The 22930-nt window shown below is 43.1% G+C and overlaps 1 protein-coding gene across 5 annotated transcripts in view; it reads left to right on the top strand.

The window, feature by feature from the left end:
* The window catches only part of TRAPPC12 (trafficking protein particle complex subunit 12), a 90637-nt gene that overhangs the window by 51084 nt on the left and 16623 nt on the right, over positions 1-22930 (top strand). For all 5 annotated transcript variants that reach the window (XM_053285952.1, XM_053285953.1, XM_053285951.1 and 2 more), the window contains 3 exons: positions 7191-7303; positions 12854-12926; positions 18464-18537. In XM_053285952.1, the coding sequence (XP_053141927.1) occupies positions 7191-7303; positions 12854-12926; positions 18464-18537 (260 nt within the window). The remainder of the gene's footprint in view (positions 1-7190; positions 7304-12853; positions 12927-18463; positions 18538-22930) is intronic.

Raw genomic sequence — 22930 nt, 5'->3', positions numbered from 1 at the left:
CTGCCTTGGTTGGCCTGATGGATGATCTCCAATTGGGAATTGACAGAGGAAGTGTGACTCTGTTGGTCCTTTTGGATCTCGCAGCAGCTTTCGATGCTATCGACCATAGTATCCTTCTGGAACGTCTGAGAGCAGGCGGGGGGGGCACTCTTTTACAGTGTTTCTACTTCTGCCTCTCGGGTAGATTCCAGATGGTGTCGATTGGAGACTGTTGCTCTTTGAAATCTGAGCTTGTGTGTGGAGTCCCTCAAGGCTCCGTACTTTCTCCAATGCTTTTTAACATGTACATGAAACACTGGGAGAGATCATCAGGGGATTTGGAGCTGAGTGTTACCAGTACGCTGATGACACCCAGATCGACTTCTCCATTTCAATTTCTTCAGGAGCTGGCATATTCTCCATAAATGCCTGCCTGTAGGCAGTAATGGGCTGGATGAGGGAGAATAAACTGAAGGTGAATCCAGATAAGACGGAGGTACTTATTGTGCGGGGTCAGAACTCTAGAGATGATTTTGATCTACCTGTTCTGGATGGGATCACACTTCCCCAGGTTCACACTTCCCCAGGAACAGGTTTGCAGTCTGGGAGTACTTCTGGATTCACACCTCTCCCTGGTTTCTCAGGTTGAGGCGGTGGCCAGGGGTGCTTTCTATCAGCTCCGGCTGATACTCCAGCTGCGCCCATTTCTCGAGATCAATGACCTCAAAACAGTGGTACATCTGTTGGTAATCTCCAGACTTGACTTCTGTAATGCGCTGTACGTGGGGCTGCCTTTGTACATAGTCCGGAAACTTCAGTTGGTTCAGAATGCAGCAGCCAGGTTGGTCTCTGGGTCATCTCGGAGAGACCATGTTAATCCTTTACTGATGGAACTACACTGGCTGCCACTAGGTTTCCGGACAAAATACAAAGTGCTAGTTATAGCCCTAAACAGCTTAGACCCTGGGTATCTACTTCACTACGAGCCCCACTGCCCATTGAGGTCATCTGAGGAGGTCTGTCTAGAATGCAGTTACCGCCAATTCGTTTGGTGGCTACACAGAGACAGGCCTTCTTAGTCGCTGCCCCAAAATTGTGGAATGCGCTCCTTGCTGAGATATGATCCTGCACATCTCTGGCAATTTTCAAAAAACACCTGGAAACCCATCTTTTTGCCCAAGCTTTCTCAGCTTCCTAAATTTTTTGGGTTTTAATCTCTGGTTTATCTTTAAATTGTTTTAAGTTTTTTGTATATGGTTTTTAACTGTTTTTAAGCTATTGTTAACCTCCCAGAGACGAAAGTTTGGGGCGGTGTACAAATTTGATAACTCAAATAAATAAATAATAATAATATACTTTGTGTTAATTGTTTAAATCAAAATGAGAAATGGTTATCTGTGATGAAATCAGCAAGGCTTTTGAAATATCAAATCTTGTCCAAAAACTAAATGATTGTTCTAGGCCATCAGACTTGGCAACACTGGCTGACATCCAGACTAAGTTACTCAGTAGTATTAAGTAGTTATTCTAAAGATCTCAATTTCAATAGGATTTCTGTTGAGTAATTTTAATCAAGATGTTAGCCATCATGGCCCACAGTGTAACTCTTACTCAGGCCCTTCCCTTCCCTTCCCTGAAAGTAGCGCTCTCAAAGAACTATGCTCAGGCTGTGGAAGCAGAAGAGAGCTTGACATACTACATACAGTCAGATGTATATTTCACTTTCTATTCTGGGGCATTAGTGCAGTTATAATACATTCCCCCCCACCCCACCCCCGGTTATTAACAGCCTTAACCCATAGTGTGCATAGTAAATACACAGTTAGAAAAGCAGGAGCATTTTTACAAGTAACATCTGCTTCACAGAGCCGCTTTTTCTTTGCCCCTCAGCTACACACTTCCACCGTCTCCTCTTCCCGAACCAGTGGGCTCAGATCTGCTCTGAATGATTGGACAATCATTACGATCAGTGAGCTGCCTGCCTCCCTTTCTCAATTTACCGTTTATTGTAGAATGTAAGTGCAAGCAGTTTCATCCCTTGCCAGCAAGAAAACTGTTTCCTGTTTCCTGCCAAAGCAAGTTGGATAATCTGTACTAACTAGCAGTAGCTCTCTTTGTCCAGGCAACTCAGGATCAAAAAAAGGCAGGGAAACAAAGAAGTCCAAGTTTGGTGATGCATATAACAAATGGAAACAATTGTTTTCCTTAATTTTATTTTATAAGTTAGCTCTGCTTACAGTACATAGGGATGGAAAATTACAAGTAAAAGCTTTGTGTATATTTATCTTTTTCTAAATGGCTATGTGTCAATCATAGCTGACCAAGTTATACACTTAGCTTCTGAATACACTGCCATAGAATAAAGTGCCTTTCCCTACCTTGAATAGTGCTGTAGTTTTGTATACGTGCAAGTGCTTTTCCCCACTTGCTGCAACTAACAAAAAATGACTTCTTTGCAAAGTTGTAATAAACCAAGCAAAGAAGCTATCAGTTTCTTCTGAGTTTAAATTGTACTTTACAAGATTACTTAGAAAATAAAGTTCTAGCAATCATTTTTCTGAGTTAACGGTAGGGAGAGGAGAAACTCCATATTTTCCAAAACCAAGGTAGGGTAATTGTCAAGTTCTGAAGTAAGCAGAGCTCAGATGCCTGCTATCCCTGAGGTATGACAATGCCATTTCTGTACTTCTGCACTAACCAGGGCTTCTGGCATTATTGCCATAGAGGAGGATCCTTCAGAACCTCAAGTGAACCAAGTAATAACTTGGTTTTGTAAGAAATTGACTTCTGTGCAAGTTGGCTGCCAGCTTTTTTCACCGCTTTAAAATAAAGCTATGGGATGAGTTCTGATGCTACATTTTTGAGACATGGTTATGGATTTCCATTGAATACTAACCTCTATTCTAATGGGCTGGACTTCTATGCAGCAGCATGTAGGATCATTAACCATACTTAATAATAGTGTCAGGGCTGGGTCTTTTCTCTCTCTCTCTAGTGCAAGGTGAATGTCCACCTGACTGTGGAAGGAAGCTTTTTATTTATTTAAAGGCTTGAGAAAGGGCAGATTGAAGGGGGGGGGGGGAATGTAGCAAGACCTTCTGCCTTGTGTATGTGATGAGCTTATTTTACAATTATAAGTTTTAGGGATTTAAGAAAAAGGCTTAAAACTGCATAAACATAGTATAAACAGCTGTTGGCTATATTTTACATGTTGGTAGCCCTGATTCTTAAAAAGGAGTAGACTGGATGACCTCTAACTACCTTTGCAGGCTTGAAGTTGCTCATTATTCATTGAGTAATAGTCGAATCACAGTGGGGTGGGGAGCAGAGCTTTCCCCTGCTAGAAGTCTTCAAGCAGAGGCAGGGGAGCTGGAGGCACAAAATGCCCCAGAAGATTTGAAGACCACTAATATATTTTCTGACAGCATTTGTGGGGGGTATACAAAGAGGACCTAAAGATTATATTTTTCCCTAGGTTACCTATCTGCACTGAACAGTGGTTGGACTAGGCTCCCTCCAACTCTATGATTCTGTGAGCTGGCTATCTGAGTTCCATGCATGTAGAATTCAGAAATACAGTATGTTCCTTGGTTTGCATTCAGAATCTGCTACTTTCCTGCCGCTCTCGAACTGTTTCAAGCCTTTAGCTCAACTACTCTATGGCTTTCAACTGGATCCTTTCCCCAATATTGTGACCCTGGAACGTGTACAATCCAAGTTCTTGAGGGCAGTACTCTGTGTACCAAGATGTGTCTCCAATGCCACCCTACGACTGGAGACAGGCCAGATCAAGATTGAGGCTAGGGTGTGGATGGCCACTCTCTCCTATTGACTTAGACTGTCCTTTTGCCCAATTGGCCTTGCCCCTTTAACCCTGCATGATGATTATCAATCTAGTTGGGCTCAGGCAATTGAGGCAAAATTAGCTTCCCTGGGCCTCTCCCCACTGTCCCTGCTCAACATGGGTACAATCAGGCAAAAGCAACTATTAAGCAGCACGTTACAGATATTGAGCACAAAACTGACCTCAGTAGTGTCTCAAAATTTATATCGGTGAGGAGCTTAGATATACTGCCTCTCCTGCAGCATATCGCACTCATTTGGAGGTCCCAAACCACAGAAAGGCGTTCACTTTGGCTCGCCGCCATGGTCTCCCCTCAGCAGTGCTAGAGGGCCGTTACAGAAAGATCCCACTTGCAGAGCAATTATGTCCCTGTGGCTTAGAACAGATCGATCTATTGAGCATGTCCTTCTATACTGCCTGTCTTATAGAGACATACATGTCGCCCTTATTCTGCCATTGCTAAGCAAGTTCCCGGGATGTTTGAGATAATTCTACGGCTTTCTGTTGCTTTCTGACTCTAACCCTGCCATTACACATAGTGTTGCCAAGTTCTGTGCAGCTGCAATCGGCATCCATCAAAGGATGATAGGCTATGAGCCCCCTTAATCTGATTCTGGATTGACCTTGCACTTGCCCATGCCGCCATACCTATTGTTTTATTGCATTGTACTGCATTTTATGACTTTTAAACATAATAGTAATAGTAGTATTTTATTCATTTTCATTTTTAGTATTTTAGTACTTTCAATTTTTATCTATTTTAGCTCGTCTCTTTTAAATTGCAATTATTTTTAATTTCAGCCTATTCATGATATTTTGCATTGTACTTGCAGTCACCTTAATTTTTAATTTGTACCTTTTTATTAGCCCCCTTAGTATCACTTTCTTTTAACTTGTAATTTTATGCTGGTCTACGACCGTAATAAAGGTTGATTGATTGATTGCATTCAGAATGGAAAATACTGTGAATAATATTGGTCTGAATAGGTCTGCAGTGTACTTGCACTTTTGCAAATAAAATGAAGATAATTACTGCATCCTCACCAAATTTTCATTTGCTCATCACTTCATTAGCTTATTGATGCCTTAAACATTTAGAGATTGCTTTTAAGCAGTCAGTTGACTCGCACAATGATAAAGAGGGATGAAAGAGGGGTGTGCATATGAGAGAGTGGGTGAGGGATCTTGAAATCTATAGTTTGCTATCTCACTAAGGTGTCGGTTAATCCTGTGTTTTGTTTTTTCTGTTCACAGAAGGCCTAGTCAGAAGTCGTTAGTGGAGATGCTGTACTCGTGTACAGTGTTTCAAAATGGGTCCGGAAGTCTTGCTCGTCCGTCAATCAATCCCAGCAGCGTGCTGCTCATGGCTACAGCGGCATTTATCTGCAGAGGGGCATGCTGTAACAGTGATGGCTGTCGTTCCTGTGATCGATAGCCTCGGGCACCCAAGGCTGCTGATCACAAAAACAGCAGCCATCACTGTTACAGCCTGCTCTTCTGCAGACAAACACTCCTGTAACTGTGAGCTGCACCCTGCTGGGATTGATGGACAGGTGAGTGGATGTCTGGACCCACTTTGAGATGCTGTACACGAGCACAGGATATCTTATAATAACGTCTGAAGAGAGCTGGAGACAGAATGTGATCTTATGTAAATACAGTATAAATACAATGAAGTCTGCGTAGGCATGATGCCATGGTTGTGGAGGGAGGGGGGCTTCTATAGGCAAAAACATACCCTGGGGCATGACTGAGAAGCTTCAGTGGAGGAGACTCAATGGAGGAGACTAGTAATGGGCCTCCTTGAGGAATTTTTAGGATTGTAGGAGTCTTGCTCCAAACAAGGTGTGAATATTGGGTATTGATTAGGTTAGGTCAGTGTGGCTCCCCTGTATGTTCCTTTAGACAAAGGGATGTTCATAAAGAAATTGTGGAGGGCAATCACCTGAATAGAGAAGGAGGGGACATACCGCGCTGTCTGACATTACTCACTGTCCTGATAATGGATGGAAGGAAATAAGGTGTGAAGTTTTTGTTTAGCCTTGAAACTTCTTATTGTATATGGGAGGAAGAAAGATTGCATTCATTTCCCTTTTGTCTCTTTTCAGTTCTAATTTGGGTCTGCCCTGCATCTCTCTATGCCTGTGCTCAGCTGCAGTCAGACAGGGGCATTTCCTTTAGTCCATTTGCAAGATGACCTCAAAGGCACTATAGGGAAACACTGTGTCAAAACAAACTTTTGTCTGAAATGCAGGCAACGCAGAGGCGCTGGGGGGTCTCCAAATCCTCCTTAGTCTGTCCTGGGTGGTGCTGGCATGACCATTGTGCAAGGCGGACAGGCATGACCTCTGCTTTAGAGAAAGAGGGGAGAGTGGGGAAAGAAATATGTGGGATGGGAATATATTAAGCTGCATGTTGATATGTTTCTGCTGATGCATATTTGCATATATATATACCTGTTTTATATTCTTATATTCTTGTGAGTTCAGTTGCTCTTTGTGTCCTCAAGAACCTATGTGTTAAAAATACTGCATGTGTCATGGTGTGTGTGGGGGGGGGGCGGGGGTCTCAAAGGTGGAGAGGGGCCTCCAAAGGCCTTTAGGTCCAGGCTCCAAAACTACCTAGGTGCACCTCGGAGCAAACGTTGCTCTTTCTAAAGCAGGCTAGGAGAAAATGGCTAAGACGCTAAGTTGAGGGGTATGCTGAAGCACCCTAAAATGGCATAGCAAACTTGGCTAGTAACAAATGCCTGTTACAGGCACAGATTATACAGATAACTGTAGTAATAATAATACTACAAGCTATCTGTAGCCAAAGATTGGTGGGACCATAAAATTGAAAAAGTGGTAGAAAGTGAAGATGCAAAAATATTATGGGACTTCCGAGTACAAACAGACAAACATCTGCCACACAATACACCGGATATAACTGTAGTCAAGAAGAAAGAAAAACAAGTTAAAATAATCAACATAGATAGCAGAATAGAAGAAAAAGAAATAGAAAAAAATCACAAAATACAAAGATCTACAAATTGAAATTGAAAGGCTGTGGCAGAAAAAGACTAAAATAATCCCAGTGGTAATTGGCACCCTAGGTGCAATTCCAAAACAACTTGAAGAGCACCTCAACACTTAGGGGCCACAGAAATCACCATCAGCCAATTACAAAAAGCAACTTTACTGGGAACAGCCTATATTCTGCGACGATATCTATAACAACAGCAACAGCATTGACAATAAAATTCAGTCATCCTAGGTCCTTAGGAAGGACTCTGTCTGGATAAAACATACCAGTCAATAACACCTGTGTGTAAACAACAACAATAAAAATAATAATAAATAATCAGTACATTATGTTATCCTTCTAGGTTCCATGGTTCCTTTTTCCATGCGGATTTTGCATGCTGAACTTCAGCAGTACCTAGGAAATCCTCAGGAGTCCCTTGATAGACTGCACAGTATGAAAACCATCTGTACAAAGGTAAAAACTCTTCTAGACAGTCTCTAGCCTTAAAAATAATAATAATTAGTGATAGTAGCTGCCAGAACCAGTGCCAGGTAGTTCGGAGCCCTCAAGCAAAACCCTGTGCTGGTCTTTCCATGATGGCGCAGGCTGCCTGCTCAAGCACATGTGCTACCCCTTGCCCTCAGTGCTGCCCAGTTAGCTCTCCTGGTGCCAGGCACCATGGGCATGGGATTAGCAAGTGCTCACAGGATTGCAGCTGGAGTATCTGTGACATCAAAATGGTGCCACGTGCAGAAGAAAGAGGACACTTCCTGCTACTGCTCCCTAGTGCCCAGTAAACCTTGGGAGGCTTTTGTGGGCAGCAGACCTCCTCCTTCAGGGTCAACTGGATAACCCCTCTGATTAGTGTGGGTCCTCAGCCTGGCCAGCCCAGTCCCTGACACCAGCACGGTTAGTTACCTTGGAGGTCTCAGCAGAAAACCAGACTAAAAATATTTTTAATAAATACAATCGATGTGTAATCCTCGAGATATCTGTGCACAGGGATCTAGAATAGATACAAAGATCAGGCTCCCATTGAGCAGCCAATGCATGTAGGTATGATGTAGTAACGCTGCTGCTTAGTACAGTGTCCAAATACTTTGGCACTGTCATTTGCTTAGCTGGGCTATATCGAAATTCTGGTATGTATGGTTTTCCACTCTGCTCACTGAAACTGGTGGCCTGTGCTGGAAGCTAGAAAAGCTAAAACCTGAAGGGCAGCAAGCAGAGAGTACAGTTCGGCTAGCCAGGCTTCTGGTATTTATACCAGGCCTGGATATTCCAGAGGAGGCGATTTAAACTCTGTCACTAGCATGGATGTTGCATGCCTTATTCCCTTCTGTTTTGTGAGATAGCTCTGTGCACAGGTCATCCATAGTAGCTTGCCTAGCTTGGTGCCAGCCTCAGATGCAGTTGTTCTGGTTCATCCTAAAGTTATTAACAGTCAGTGTTGGGAACTGCCAGGGTTAGAACAGGGTGTGTGTGTGTGTGTGTGTGTGTGTGTGTGTGTGTGTGTGTGTGTGTGTGTTTTGCTGCCTTGTGCAGTGAGCCGCCTGGGCTGTAGGTCAGAGAGTACCTTGAACTGTGAAGTGCTTCTAGGCCCCAGAGGGACCTTGCCTGCCCATTGGCTGCAAAGGCTGTGACGGGATCTCAGTCAGGTAGTGTCTTTGCTTGGGCAATAGCAGTATCTCCTGTGTCCCAACACCTAGCTCATACCACAGACCACATTAACTGCTCAGCAGTTGCCCAAGGCCCAGTCCTGACAGCCAGCCATGATTGGTAACAAATCTTTAGCCCAGTTTCCCAGGGCTTTTATTGAAATGTGCCAGGGAGGTTGGGTTTGGGATTTCATACTTATGAACCATGCTCTTTACGACTTGCAAGATCAGCTATATTGAACAGTATCCTCTGACAACTGGATGTACAGGCTCTTCCACTGCTACCTGCCCATTCACTTGAGAAATCATTGGGACCATCTCACTGACTTCTTAAAGAGTCTTTGACTAAACAGAGTATTTGGACTATTTCTGAGGATTCTAAAGGTATGATCTAATCAAAAGCAAGTACTTCTAAATCCCATTGATTCTGACTGAAGACAGTAGAGCACATGGACATCACTTCCACTGAAATAAATGGAAACCAGCAATGCTTAATTTTGAATGAATCATACCCAGAGCACAGGAAATCCACTTTTCTACTTGTCCAAGACAAGTGAAAAATGATGCCTGATGAGCAACACCCCAGGAAAGGCACACTGACATCAGTGTACCTTTTCTGAGTTGTTGTTGCTGCCGCCACTGCTTTACTTGCAAGAGTACATGTGCCAGGCCACCTTTCTTGAGGTACTGCTCTGTTGCTGCCATGTGCCATCACTGCTGGTTGGGGTTGAGAGAGTGCGCCATCCCTGAGCTCTGAGCTGCTGCTGCTGCTTCTTGGGCTTACAGCAAGAACTTGCACAGGAAGAGAGGAACGGGGTGCAAGTTGGACAAGCCAGGCAGGCAGCTGCATGTGTGGTGGTGTCATGGGGAGCTGCACGAAGGAGGGAGAAGAGGGGAAGGAGGTGGTGGTGGTTGTTGGGCTTAGGCAGAGCTTGGAGAATGCCCTGTAGGGTGCAGCCTTCTGGAGGAGTTAGAAGGGAGATAGTCCTCAAACAGAAGGGGGTGGGGGTATGTGGGGCAAAGGCAGGATAAGTGGAGGAACCATCAAGAAACCCCAGCACAGAGAAGAATTGTGTGAGGTACAGAAACTAGAGTTATTCTGGGATTGGGGAGGAAAACAAAGTCCCCTCTAAATTGGAAGTTCAGTGGTAAATAACTCTTTGAGGAAGAGTACACAAGCAGCAAGAAAGGAAGGTAGGTGAGGGTTGAGTGAGTCAGGCAGGCAACCATGGGTGTTATGTCTGGGAGGGAAGGAGGAAGAGAGAGAGGAAAAGAGAGGGCACTGGTTTGAGGGGGTGGGAAACACCAACCTTTCCCTCTAGCCTGGGCAGCCACACAGAATAGCACAGCAATCATCTGATGAGTAAAAATCTCATCTGGCATGTGAACTGAGCCAACGTCTCTTGATCCCTGATTATGCCCTGTGTTCTTATAGACTATCCTAAAGAGGAGATGATAGCCTGCTAGAAATGTTACGATGCATTTCCTGACCTTCTGAACTAAATGACCTTTTTTTTTTTTTTCCTACTTGAACACTGCCAGCCAAATTTCGTAGTGTGACATAGCCAAATCTTGTATTTTTAACAAACACAGTTATTGCTTTATTCTTCTCTGGGCCCTACAGATGTTCTAATTTAATAAGAAACAGCTTTCCAGTAAACCAAACAATCTGATCTTGGATATTTTTAAGGCAGTGTATACTTATTACAGGTTTTTAATATATTCTTTGTGCTGCTTCTTTAACATTTTCCTAGGATCCATAGCTTTGCTTCTGTTTCTAGCAGGAATTTTAGATTGTGCATCCTTTCCATTGATGAAAATATAGCCTATAGGCATTACCAGCACTAACCTCTCAAGAAAATTAGAATTGCCTATTCCACACTTCAGGAGCCTCGGTGGAGCTCCTTACCTTTTCTGAAGAGTTTTAAGCTTCTAGTTTTTGTTTTTCATTTGGACCACTGGCCTTCCTTACATAAATCAATATACCTTTGTCCTGGTGTGTGAGCCTAGTAGGGAATTGTCTTCAGGCAAACAAAAGCTGCAGTATGGATATTAATTTCTTTTCTCCCATTCATCTCTCTGAAAAATTCCTTCGAAAATCTAGCTGGGACCACTTAAGGCTGATACTAGCAAGGGAAACAGTCTAACAGGCATCTACTTGGAGATATATTGGAGGGGGAAACGCTAAAGAAGAAATTGCAAGTCTGAATTTATTCCAGCCACCCAACTCTCCAGTGATGATCTTGGCACAAGAGTTTGCTGTTTACAAAAGAGTTCTCTTTAGCCTGCCTATTGGCTAGTTTTTAAACTTGCTGTTGAGGACATTACATTTTCCTCCTTTGGTTCTTCCCTACATTGGAGGGAAATAGTCAACTTTTAACTGCTTTGTGATCTTCAGATTACACTGTAACTGGCACTAATGCAAAACAAGGCCTACTGTGTCATAGTAATGTCTGCCGGATGTGCATACATCTGAACTGCATAAATTTCTGCTGCAACATTTGTTTAATTGATTCGGTTGATCAGTTTTAGAACACTTTGATCAATTAACATGGCTGCCCTGATTAATTGGCAGCAGATTTCAAATTGTTTATATTATTTTTAATACAAGCATTTATTAGGAGGCATTCCCACTGGTAAGAATTGGGATCTCTCTTCTGAAAAGATGTGTGCTGCAAGCCATGCTCTTTTAAGTTTTCCCTATTAGCATTGTCTCTCCCCTTTCTTCCTACCCTCTGTCCCTGCTGCTGTTGCAATTTATATTGTATGGCCACCTTCTTCCCCACCCACCCCTCACTGCTGTCTTCTCCCCTCGCCTGCCCACAGCCTCCACCTTCTTCCCCACTCACTGCCCGGTCCCATCTTCTTCCCAGCCGCCCACCCCCGCCATGGTCTTCTGGCTGCCCACTGGCTGGCCAGCTCCCAGTTGTGGCCGCTCAGCCACCTGCCTTCCTGTTCACCAGTCATGCCTGCCCACCGCTGTTTTCTTTCGCCGGCCACCACAGCCATAGTCTTTCTCTAGCCCATCCCTGTCGCTATCGGCAGCTGCTCTCAAAGTCTCGCGAGAAGTGCCACACATGGGATTTGCATATAAGAGAAATATAGACAAAGATGAAGATACTGAATTTGGAACGTCTTTCCAAGAAACTAATAAAGGACTACATAGTTTCTTTGAATGCTGCAGTATAAATAGTCTTTGTCAGCTTGCAGAAGCTACCTTCAACACAGAAACAGTACACTCAACCCCCAGGAGCAGAAATCCTTTATATGCTGCTGATCAGTAGCATGCTAGTTGGTGTTTTTAAGAGGATTTGGCATGAATCTTATTCAGATCCCTTTGGCCAAAACATGTAACAGTCATCATTTCAGAAGGGATGGCACTTGATGCCCCCAAAATGTTAAAAGGCAACTCAGTAGAGAAGAAAGAACCACAGATAGTCTTCAATGCAGATAGGTTAGATTTAATATAATTTCAGGCACAAAGCTAGTTGCCCAAATAAATTTCTTGATCATCATAGCTATCCTTATTTTATTATATTCACATATAGCATATTTTAAAATGCATTTTTTTCCAATTGTCTTATTAATGAAAGGCCAAGCAGATTTCATTTTAATCAAAGAAGTTATTCTAAAGGAGAATGTGATACAGAAGGAACTGTTTGTTTGATTGAAGATAACCCCCTAATTCTGCTTGGAAGCCAGTGAACTAGAACACATATAGACAGCTAGATAGTAGATGTTGCCAGATGCTGGATGAGATCTGTGCCTGTCTTTGACTCTGGAGAGCTGACACCATTCAGACAATATGGAGCTAGATGAACGAATGTCTGACCTAGTATTAAGCATCTTTATAAGCCCGTATATTTACCGTTCCTCTGAGGAGCGCAGGGTAGCATATATGGGTATTGTCTTATTTCTTCACAACAACCATAGGCCATAGTGAAAATGAGAAGCCCCGACTGGGCTGATGGAGATGGTTGGTGGGCTGTGCTTGGCTTGGTGGGTCATAAGTGGAACACTGCTGTAGCTTCTACACTGGTCTGTTTTTACACCCACTAACAACCCTTCCTTTAAAGAAATACCCTGCTTAACAAAATGTGTGCAGGGCTAGTATATGCTGCATCTTACTATACGGGTGAATTGTAAAACACTTTTCTTGAGCCACAGTAAAAAGGCATTCTTGGAGGGGGGTTTTCCCTTCCTTTTAATTGATCCTAATGAAATATGGTTTTAGTATGTGCCTTCATGGGAGACGCCCATAGGATATGAGAACGGTGGCTGCTTCATTTCTAATATACAATAAACTTTGCATAATTTCAGAATTGTGTTAAAACTCACAAAAGTGTTTTTTAAAAATTCACTGTAGATACTAGACAACTTGGAACATGGCCTAGCAGAAGATGGAAGCATGACTAACATTACACAGGAGAACAGACAAGGTAAGGCATTCCCTAAAGCCTCTTTTTCTACAGTCGGTATATTTTTATCACCTGCCCAGAAACTGTCAAAAGTTCTTCCAAGATTGTTCCAAAGTTGTTAAAACAGTGGTATTATTGTTCATACAGCCTGTTCAACCTTTGCTTTGATTGCTGGACTCATTTCACAGATTTGCCTTTTATTTTGATCATAGTGATGCATTAAATCAGGTCTCCTCTCCAGTTTAAAAAAGAAAATGTCTTCCCTTCTAAAATGACAGATTTATGATTATAGTGGTGTGAAACCGAGCCACCAAAGAGGAACCAGAAGAGCATTCAGTCTTTAAACTCAGCTCATGGTCTCCATAAGGCTCCATTTCTGACACTTGAGGCTCTTGTTCAGACCCAGATTTGCCCTCCAAGGTGGCAGTGCCCATTTGATATTGTGTGTTGAAAGATCTTTTGTTATACATTTTAATATTTTGGCTGGTTTTTTTTTCAAGGCAAGGCATTCACTTTGCCAGCTTCCCCCCACACCCCGCTCCAGAGTGAAATAAACATCGCTGAGAACATGGCAGTAAAGATACTCTTGAACACTCGTGACTCAATTATCCAGACTCATTTTGTGTGTACCCCTAGTAGCCCTATGCAGAATAACTGCACAGAAATAGTCCTCCTGTTTCTCTGAACTTCTGATTATTCAGATGTCTTGGATTCCCCCCCCCCCCCCGCCAAGACACTTTGAAAGATTATATGTGTCTTCCCCCCCCCCACACACACACACACATTCTTCAGAAGAATTGGTATTCATGACTAATTTATGTTCCATTGTACACTTAACAAAGTGTGCGTTTGTTTTTGATTTATATACCGCCTTCTTCGAGTGGCTCAGGGTGATTTACATTAAAATCAAAAACATATAATAAAACAATTAAATTTTTTTAAAAAAACATTTAAATCAGATTAAAATAAAAATAAGATATCCTTAAAAGCCAGGCTAAAAAGACAGGCCTTTAAGGCTCTCTTGAAGGTCTCCAAGGAAAATAATCTTCTCATGTCCATGGAGAGAGCATTCCACAACCCAGGGGCGACAACTGAGAAGGCCCGATCCCAGGTTGCCACCAGATGAACTAATTGCATCTGAAGAAGGACCCCTCCTGCTAATCTTAATGAGCGGTGGGGATCTTGTAGAGAAAGGTGCTCTCAAGTAAACTGGACCTAAGCCATTCAGGGCTTTAAAAGTAATAACCAGCCCTCGGTACTTTGCCCGGAAACATATCTGCAGCCGGTCAATTCTGGTCAAGGCTGAAGGGAGGAGGCAGGGCGGGCTCGGCAAATCTCCCGGCTCAGTCCAGGGAGATTCAAATGGAGGAGGAGTCCCTGACCTCTAAGCTAGCCCCCCACCCCCACCCGCCCAGTCTTCCTTGCGACCTCTGGCTTGCCTCAGTCCTTTCAAGGCAAAGAATTACAGCCCTTTGAGTGTTTTCACGCTGTCAAGAGCCACCTGGGGACCAGTCATCCAAGGTCGCAACCTGGCACACTTCTTGGGCCTGTGTAAATGCAGTTGTCCTCCCAGTGCATCAGGTAATTGAGCAGAGAAAGGTCCAGCCAGTCTTTGTGGAATGTGTCAGCCAGAGGAAATGCAGCTATTACAAGACTGGAGTTTTGAGCAGTGTGGTGAACATGTGAAACCTTTTCTGCACACGGTCCCCAGAAAACTGAGATAATACAAAAGCAAGAAAAAGAGCTAACATGAGTCTTGGCTCACAAGAACAGGAAACGAGAGCAGGGGTTGCTTCCACACTAGCTATTTTCCCAAGAACTGGCATTCATTCACTCATGCTACAGTTGATAGTGTTGATGATGATGCCAAATACTATGCCAAATAGTATTTTCCCTATCATCATCCTACCTTTTAGAGACCTTTTTTAAAAGCTTTGTGATTATCTTTTTTTAAATGTAGTTGTAGCACCAGCATTTCCAGTGTAGACTGGCAAAGTGCTATTGATTACCTCGGTCAAGGACAGCCTGTGACGCAGGTGGCAACTACGTTTTAACCAACCCTGTTACCTTCACTGCAGTCTGCATCCACACTCTTATGAGTGGTGATTGCCCATGTTTCTTTAATTTTAAATCATTTCAGTTAAAGTGCTGTTGCCTACCCATTATTATTCTTTAATTTCCCTGCCATCATCAGAGCAGTGACAGTGGCAGGGGGAAAGGGGAGGAGCAGGAGGGTCTGTTGACAGTTTCTTCCTCGTAGCCTAGCAGTGGGACCTGGCAACTGTGACTTAGTAGCCACAGCTTCAGTTGTCCACTCGCAGGCAGCAGGTGGCTGCCCACCTAACTCGCTTCCTTCACTCATTCTCTGTCTCCAGACGGAAAAGCCAGCACTGGCACTTTTGAATCAGTCCTGAGGTGGGAAAAGGCAGGCAGGAACCAGGAATTTCTTTTGGTTTTACCCCTAAAGTGCAGTTGCATGAATCAAAACATGAAATGAAGTCACACACGATGGGATTGTCGTGGCTGAGCGTTTGGACTGAGTCCAGCCCATTCAAGAAGGGCACAAGTTCAGGGAGCAAATAAGGGAGGGGCCGGTAGCTGTGAGAAGCAGCAGCCATTTTGAAAAATGCCGGATGGGAGACCTTTGAGGAAGACTTCAGTTGGGAACCCTAAACAGTGTTTCCTTGTGAGTAAGCGCTGTTGAAACACATGGGACTTTCCAAGTAAACATACATAAGAACTTACCCAAGAGGACAGGTGTTATGGGATTGTTACATGGAACAGGGCACTCTGTTAAGGGTCACAGGCAACCAGTTTTCATTCCATTTTCAGAAGCATGCCTCGGCATGCCTTAGCATGCCTTGGCAGCACTGAAGGGACCAAAGGAGACATTTTCAGTGAATGAGCTCAACTCTTAGAACACATGAAATAATGATCATGATGATTCGGAATATTTTACTGATCTTAGGGGAAGGGCTGTCAGGTCAAAGATAACATTTTGAGGCCTCTCGAGCCCTGAATGAAATATAGGTGGCTGGCCAGATAAAGCATGCTAGCTTTGGTCGATATCACATAGCCTTCTTCAGAGCACAAAGGCAACAAAAAGCAAATCCTAAAATCTGGATTTGCACAAACCATAGCTGCAAACTCTCCAATGTTGAGGGGTGGGGGCTGTAAATTATACAGGCCTTCTTGTTCCTCCCTTCCTCCGTCCTCTGTGTCTGTGGCCAAACTGTCTCTCGTATCTGGCTCCTAGGAATTCCTGCTTGTTTCCTGATGACTACAGTCTAAGATTTCTCTCTCATTGCTGTGCTCCATGGTTCTTCCCTCCTCTGCTCACCCTGCAGCATGATTGTTTCTGTCTGCCTGCTTTCTCCCTCACTGCAGCTGCTTTTCAGAGCTAAGCTTAGCTCGGCAGAGGCTAGGAATAGGGCAGCCAGCAGAATCTTGGGGGAGGGGGCGTACGAGCATCTGCGAGAGGTTGTTATGCGCTTGGAGTGCAGCAGCATTACAGCTGCCTGTCTGCCTAATGCTGCCCAGAGGACACTTGTAGGGACTGTTGACATCTCTGCCTGAGTAGGTCAATCAGATCTACTCCCTGCAAGGGGCTGTGGTGCACTTTTGAGCTGCAGGAAACTTTCTATATATGTTTTTTTGTGTGAATCCAGCTGAGGCAAACCTTTATTTTTTGCCTTCTGGAATGCGCCTGGAGACAGCCTTGTTTCTTTATGGGATTGGAGCTGCAGTCTAATTTCCCTACTGCTGGCCTGAGTAGGTGTTGCACGCACCAGCTTGTTGCGTTGCCTCTCTTCAAAACAGGGGGTAAGGCATCTCCTTCTCCATTTGTTTGGTGGGAGGAAAGAGATTTAGCATTGCACCATTTTCCTGGCAGCACTTTCCCTTTTTGCAAGGCATCGAGTCCTGCAGCTGCTCCACAACACACAATTCCCAGAGAAACAAAAATGGTGGTTTTGAACAAATACACACAAATTGCGGCCTAAATTAAGAACAGCAAATAACACCTATTGTTATGTAATGTACCAGTGGTGTTGGAAAAGAACATATTCTTCGTTGTTTTGTTCATGTTTGTGGCACTGGATACAAATGTATCTCTTTACTTTGAAAAACCTTCTTGAATTTTCATAATGCATCTTTTATAGGTTGTACCTGCTTCATGTACAGAACTCCCACTGATCTATCAAGTAGCTGTAGAAAAGCACAGGTTGATAATCATCAGAGTGTTGTGATTTCTGTGGCAGAGTTCGCGGAATTTAATGTCCACATTGGCTGCAGTCCTTGCTGCTATTTTCTTTTTTCATTATTTGCGACAGAGGCAGGGATATAGCTATAAAAGCATTAAAACATAAAGAATAAACACAGAGATAGACAGACAGACAGACATTTAAAAAATCTGGATGCTGACATGAGCTTTATGGTACGACAGGGTAGGGCACATCCTTAAGCCTCCATAAATAAATAACTCTCTGCTACTTCTGGATTGTTACCCAAAGGCTTTATAAAGCAAATATCTGCAGTCATAAAAACTTCTTATTGTGTTGGACAAGAAAAGTGATACACCTTTCATTGCCATGCTAGCAATTCTGTTCTACCTGTCTGCCTTGGTCACTTTTCTTCCTATGTTACATAAGCCTTGGACCCTCACACCCCAGCCTGAAAGCTTATTTATATTTACAGCTTATTATCCTATGCATCAGAATCAAGTCTCACTATGGGACTTGCTCTCCTGTAACTGTGCATAGTGCTGCAGCCCTAGACACGCATTTACGTCCAGATTCCAAGCCAGTTTTGCCTGGTGTTCATTTTCTGAAATAACAGGCTAGTTTGGTTAGCTGTGCTGATCTCAGATCCCTTTAAGCAGTGAAAGGTCCGTGTGAGCCATTCGTTCTCTCACATCAGGAGCCTGTCTGCAAGCTAAGGGAGTGAGAGATCGGCTGCTGCTCTGTGCAGCAGCCTTTAAACCCCAGGAGCTCTGGGAGTGTAGGGGTGGCAGACGAGCTCGGCAGGTTTTTCTCCCATCTCATAAGCCAGAGGCAAGAGTGCAAGACCCCAGACTGAGATGGCTCTTAAGCCTTCATGGTCTGGTTCCAAAATGAGATTGTTAACTTCACTGGTCAGTTTGAGGAAGCTGAGTAGTGTAAATTTAATTCCCCAAATTACATGATTGCACAGTGATGGTCATAATTACTTAGTCCTCTCTCTTTCTTTTTCACTCTCTGCCTTTTGTTCTGCTATTGGAAAATGGATGCTTGCTCATAGAGATGCCTGAGTTAAAAGCGGAGAGGTCGCCTCCCAGCTTTGTGTTATTGCTTCATTTATTCAGACAGTCTGTTCCTTTCACCAGGCAAGCCTCTTGCTATTGAGAGGGTGCAGGATTTTCAGTGCAACATGGCAGAATATTAGAAGCCCTGTGCTCGAGATGCAGCAATGTTAACGAGGGGAAATCGTTTAAATCAGAATGCATATGACTGATAATTGATGGCTAGGGAAAGAGCTTCTAATTTATTTGTGCACATTCACAAGCTGCTCTCATTTTACAGCCTCCGTTCAGCTGTGGAGGTCACGTCTGGGCCAGGTGATGTACTCCATGGCAAACTGTCTGCTAATGATGAAGGTAGGTGGGTGCAGTTGCTGCAGAGTTACCATATATACTCGAATAGAATGTCAGAGATGCAGAGAATGAGTTGGATTACTGCTTGCAGTCTTGTGGACTGACTTCCTCCTGAAATCCATTTTAAGATACCATGCAGTAGCAATACTGAATTTGCATTTTAAGACTGAATTTCCCGTCTGCTGCAGCTAGAACCAGGTTAATGCATTCTGGCTCCCTTGTTCAAACTGTGCTCTCAAACTGCTGTTCTAGTTGCATACATTAAGTATGAAACCAGTGACATTGTTATGTATGGTATACCTCTGAAGTGTTTCAGTATTGCGGCTTCTTTCAAGGCTACCTGCTTCTTCACACTAATTCTGGAGCATTTGTTTCTACCCTTTTGTGAGGCAAAGAAAGAAGCAGCTGGAGAAGAATTGCTCTTCTCCCCTACACCCACCCCACTTCCCATCTCATTCTGCTGTATTTTGTTCAATTCTTCCAACTTCTTTCTGCTCCAGTCAGAGAGAAGGAACAGTGTGTCTTTTTGAGGTTTTCCTAATGGCCCTGGAAACACTGCAAACTATTCCAAGAGCAGCAGGTAGTTGCAGCCCTGAGCATAAGTCCGCTTCATGAATCAGTTGGCACTCAAATTCCTACAACATTGTTACCCGCCTTCTAATATTTTCCTGACTAGGAGCAGCATTCCCTTTGGATTGTCTAACTGAGGTCCTTCCAGAACCTAGGTCTCTCTGAGGTTGAATAAACTTTCTTACCAAGTTGGGCTTTCTGAGTCCCATTTCAGCCACAGTTAAGTCTCAGATTGTATAAGTCTGATGTGTCCAGGTATCCCGGTCTCAGTTCAGTGCAAATCTAAGGGCTGGTTCAGAAGCACTTACATTCTTCATTCAGAGGGTTCCTGTGGGCATAAGTGAAGGAAGCGGTAGCACCTAAGCAATGCCAGCACTGGTGGGGCCAGTTTTTTCTTTGAATCACCGTGAATTTTTTTGTCCACCGTGAATTGCCCCCCAGGAAGTGCCACCTATCAGCATGACTGTGCTATGTGAAACATTGCTTTCTTTTCTCAACTACATCTATGCTCCCTGCATGAAAGGTTTTTGAGGATTTGAACTGGCTCAAAAAGGTTATTGTATGGGTTTGGGAGATGTTTTTGAAGGGTGACTGCAGGGCTGTCAGTTCACGAAGCTTTAGAGGAATTCCTGAATATAATATAAATATCCTTTTAAGAGTTGCGAAGATATTTTTGAGAGAAATAGAAAAGCTCAGCAGCAATTGGCAAAGGATAGGCTCTTGTTAGTGGTTTGTATAAATTGCATTACTTTTGTCACCTGTTATGTGGTTTAACAACTGGGTTTCACAATCCCAAACCCAGTTCATGCATGCAAACAGCATCATGGCTGATACATTTATTTTTATTTATTTTTCATATTTCTATACCACCTGATGTGCATCTCTAGGCAGTGTGCATAAGTTAAAATACAATATAAAAATATAAAAAGCAGGATTAAATTATTAGAACAATTGATATAAAATGAAAATTACTTAAATCCTGAGAAAACAGGTGTGTCTTAAGGATCTTTTTAAAACAGGCAGAGATAGAGAAACTCTGATTTTAACAGAGAGTGCATTCCAGAGCCCTGGGGCAGTCACAGAGAAGGCTCCGTCCCGAGTAGCCACCAAATGAGCCGGTGGTTGCTGTAACCGGACCTTCCCAGATTATCTTAATAGGTGGGAAGGTTCATGACAAAGGAGTGAACCCAGTCATGGAGTTCTCCAAGGAATGTTATCTAGAACAAACTCCAAGGAACTCCATTACATGCTGATTCTTGTGTTCTAGTAGCCAGAATATTGAACATGAAAAACGTCATTTCAAGTTCTTGCTTAGACAAGGACTTGCTATAAAACTTCAGTTCTCCATCTGTAAAATGGAAACAATAATGATCTATCTCTTGTGCAGACAAGCTAAAAATAGTACAGCACTTGGCACGCCAGTAGCATTGTGTACATGATTAACACTGATAAAGAGAAAAAGATTATTCTTAGACATAAAATAGAAGCAGTACACTGAAATAGTCCAACGTCCCTAATTAACCTATAATGGCTTTTAAGGTGTTGAAGTGAGGTCCTTTTGTTTTTCTGAGTTTTTGCACTGAACTCTTTGTTCTTTTCCACATATTAAATATGTCTCATGGCATCTCCCTTTAGTTGTGACTGGCCGTGTGTGTGTTTGTGTTACTTTTTCTTTTTTATGTTTGTTTTTTAAGCACCAGAACTCAGTCTTGGATCCAAATGCAGTCATCATTTGGATCCAAATGAACACCCATCTCTAAATACATATTTCCAAAACCATTTTGAGAATTTGGGTCTCTTCCTTAGCAGCATTATGTTCAAGCCATAAGCCCTTCTTAACATCTGTTTGCAACTTTCCCTTGGATGATGATGTCTATATTTTAAGACTCAGGCGTAACTTATTTATAAAGTTTCTTTTGCTGACATTGGCATTCACATGCTGATTCAAGGCTGTGTCCCCAGTCCAAAGAACTGCATGACTTTGTTATATGTACCTACAGGGCTTGGTTTAGGTTTCCCCCTCACAGCTCACACCAAGCCATTTCTTGAAGCTCAAAGGAGTTTCAAAAGCAGTATATGATAGGCTGTTGCAGGTAGCCATTTAAAGAAAAAATGTCTAGCTACAGTCTCAAAAGTCCTTTAAGAGTCCTATAAAGTAGGAATGTGCACAAATCAGATTCTGCATGAATCATAATTGATTAATTGAAAATAGCTGGCTTGGTCAGCTGTCTCAACAAATCACCCTCAAATGACCCAAACTGCTTCGGGTGATTTGAGCACCATTTTGAGGCCCATTTTTCTGGGGAAATGAGCCTCAAAATGGCACTTCGCCCTGGGGAGGGCTGGTTTACCAATTGGAGTGAGCGGGTAGACCAGCTCTCCCCAGGACTCCCAGTTGGTAGACCAGCTCTCTCCGGGGGGAAAGTGCCATTTTGAGGACCATTTGCCCAGCAAAATGGGTCTCAAAATAGCGCTTAAATCACCCAAATCGATTCAGGGTGGTTTTCATCAACCCCAAATCAGGCCCTTTATTTTGAGGGCTATTCTATTCAAGGTCAAATCAGTGAATTGTACCTGATTCAACACGAATAGATTTGAGGTGGAATTGAATTGCATATCCCTACTACAAAGTTCCTTGTCTGCATTGTGGCCTCAGTCTGTATTCTCCACAGATGCATCTTCATGAGGTAAGAAGCTTGAAGTGTGGTGGAAGCTTGACTCTTGCTATTTACATTAGAATAATATGGGATAAGATTACCTGCTGCCAGCAGCAATCCCGACCATCTGAAAACCCAGTATTTGCAGTTTATGCAGTGTGTGTGTGTGTGTGTGTGTGTGTGTGTGTGTGTGTGTGTGTGTGTACATACGTACACAAACACATGTAAAACTGATCCATAGCATGATGTGGTTTGCATAAGTCACATGAATGAGCTTTGAGGCTCTTATGTCCTTTAAGCTGTCTCTGTCCACAAACTTGCATGCTGTCATGCAAAGTTTACTGTGACTATAATTTATACTGTTTGAGCCATCTGTACTTTAAGGCAAGAAAAAATAAACTTTTTCTGTACATCTTACCATGCCTTAATCAAGTTAGTGTGTTAAAGAAGAAAATGTGTTGAATTTAAAGTGTAATTTAAGACTAATAAATATCAGTGGCCTACATATTGAGCAGTATGATGGGGACAGTGGGGATCGACCCACCCTGCTGCATGCTGGCAGTGTATCCATCTGTGCTGATGTGGGCTTCCAGTAGGTGTCAACAGTGTTGGGCATTAGTGCAAGGGGGCAAATATTCAAAGCAGCACACTCAAGCTTCAGAAGTAGATCAGAAACATGTTCCTTGCTGTGTTTCCAAACTAAGTAGCACTTTCGAAACACAGGTATGCTGCTTGGAGTATTGGTTCTCTAGAGCAAAAGCCCAACTCCACTGGTATCCAACCATAAGCTTGCCACAGCATGGGTGGGTCACCACCACTTGCATTAAGTCTGCATAATGTGGGCCATTGTTTTATTTTTATTTTTTTTAAAAATAGTAGATTGGAAATACAGATATTCTGCTTTTCAACAACAACAAAAAAGCTATCCAAGTAGTTTACTTAGCAAAAGGTATGAAGAAATACCTTAACCCCTGCTAACTTGGCAAAGAGGCACCTTTTAATGTGGCAATTCTCTTTATTTAGCAGGGGGAGAGTAACTGGCCTTATCCACCCCCAACACAGTACCTCCAGTGACTGTTGCTGGTGTCTATCTTATGATTGTGAGCCCTTTGGGGACAGGGATCCATCTTATTTATTTATTATTTCATGGAAAGAGGTTAACCACCTAG

This window comes from Hemicordylus capensis, chromosome 1 (assembly GCF_027244095.1).
Source record: "Hemicordylus capensis ecotype Gifberg chromosome 1, rHemCap1.1.pri, whole genome shotgun sequence".
NCBI lineage: Eukaryota > Metazoa > Chordata > Lepidosauria > Squamata > Cordylidae > Hemicordylus > Hemicordylus capensis.
Note: the sequence above shows the minus strand (reverse complement) of the source record. Positions and strands in the feature narration are given on the sequence as shown.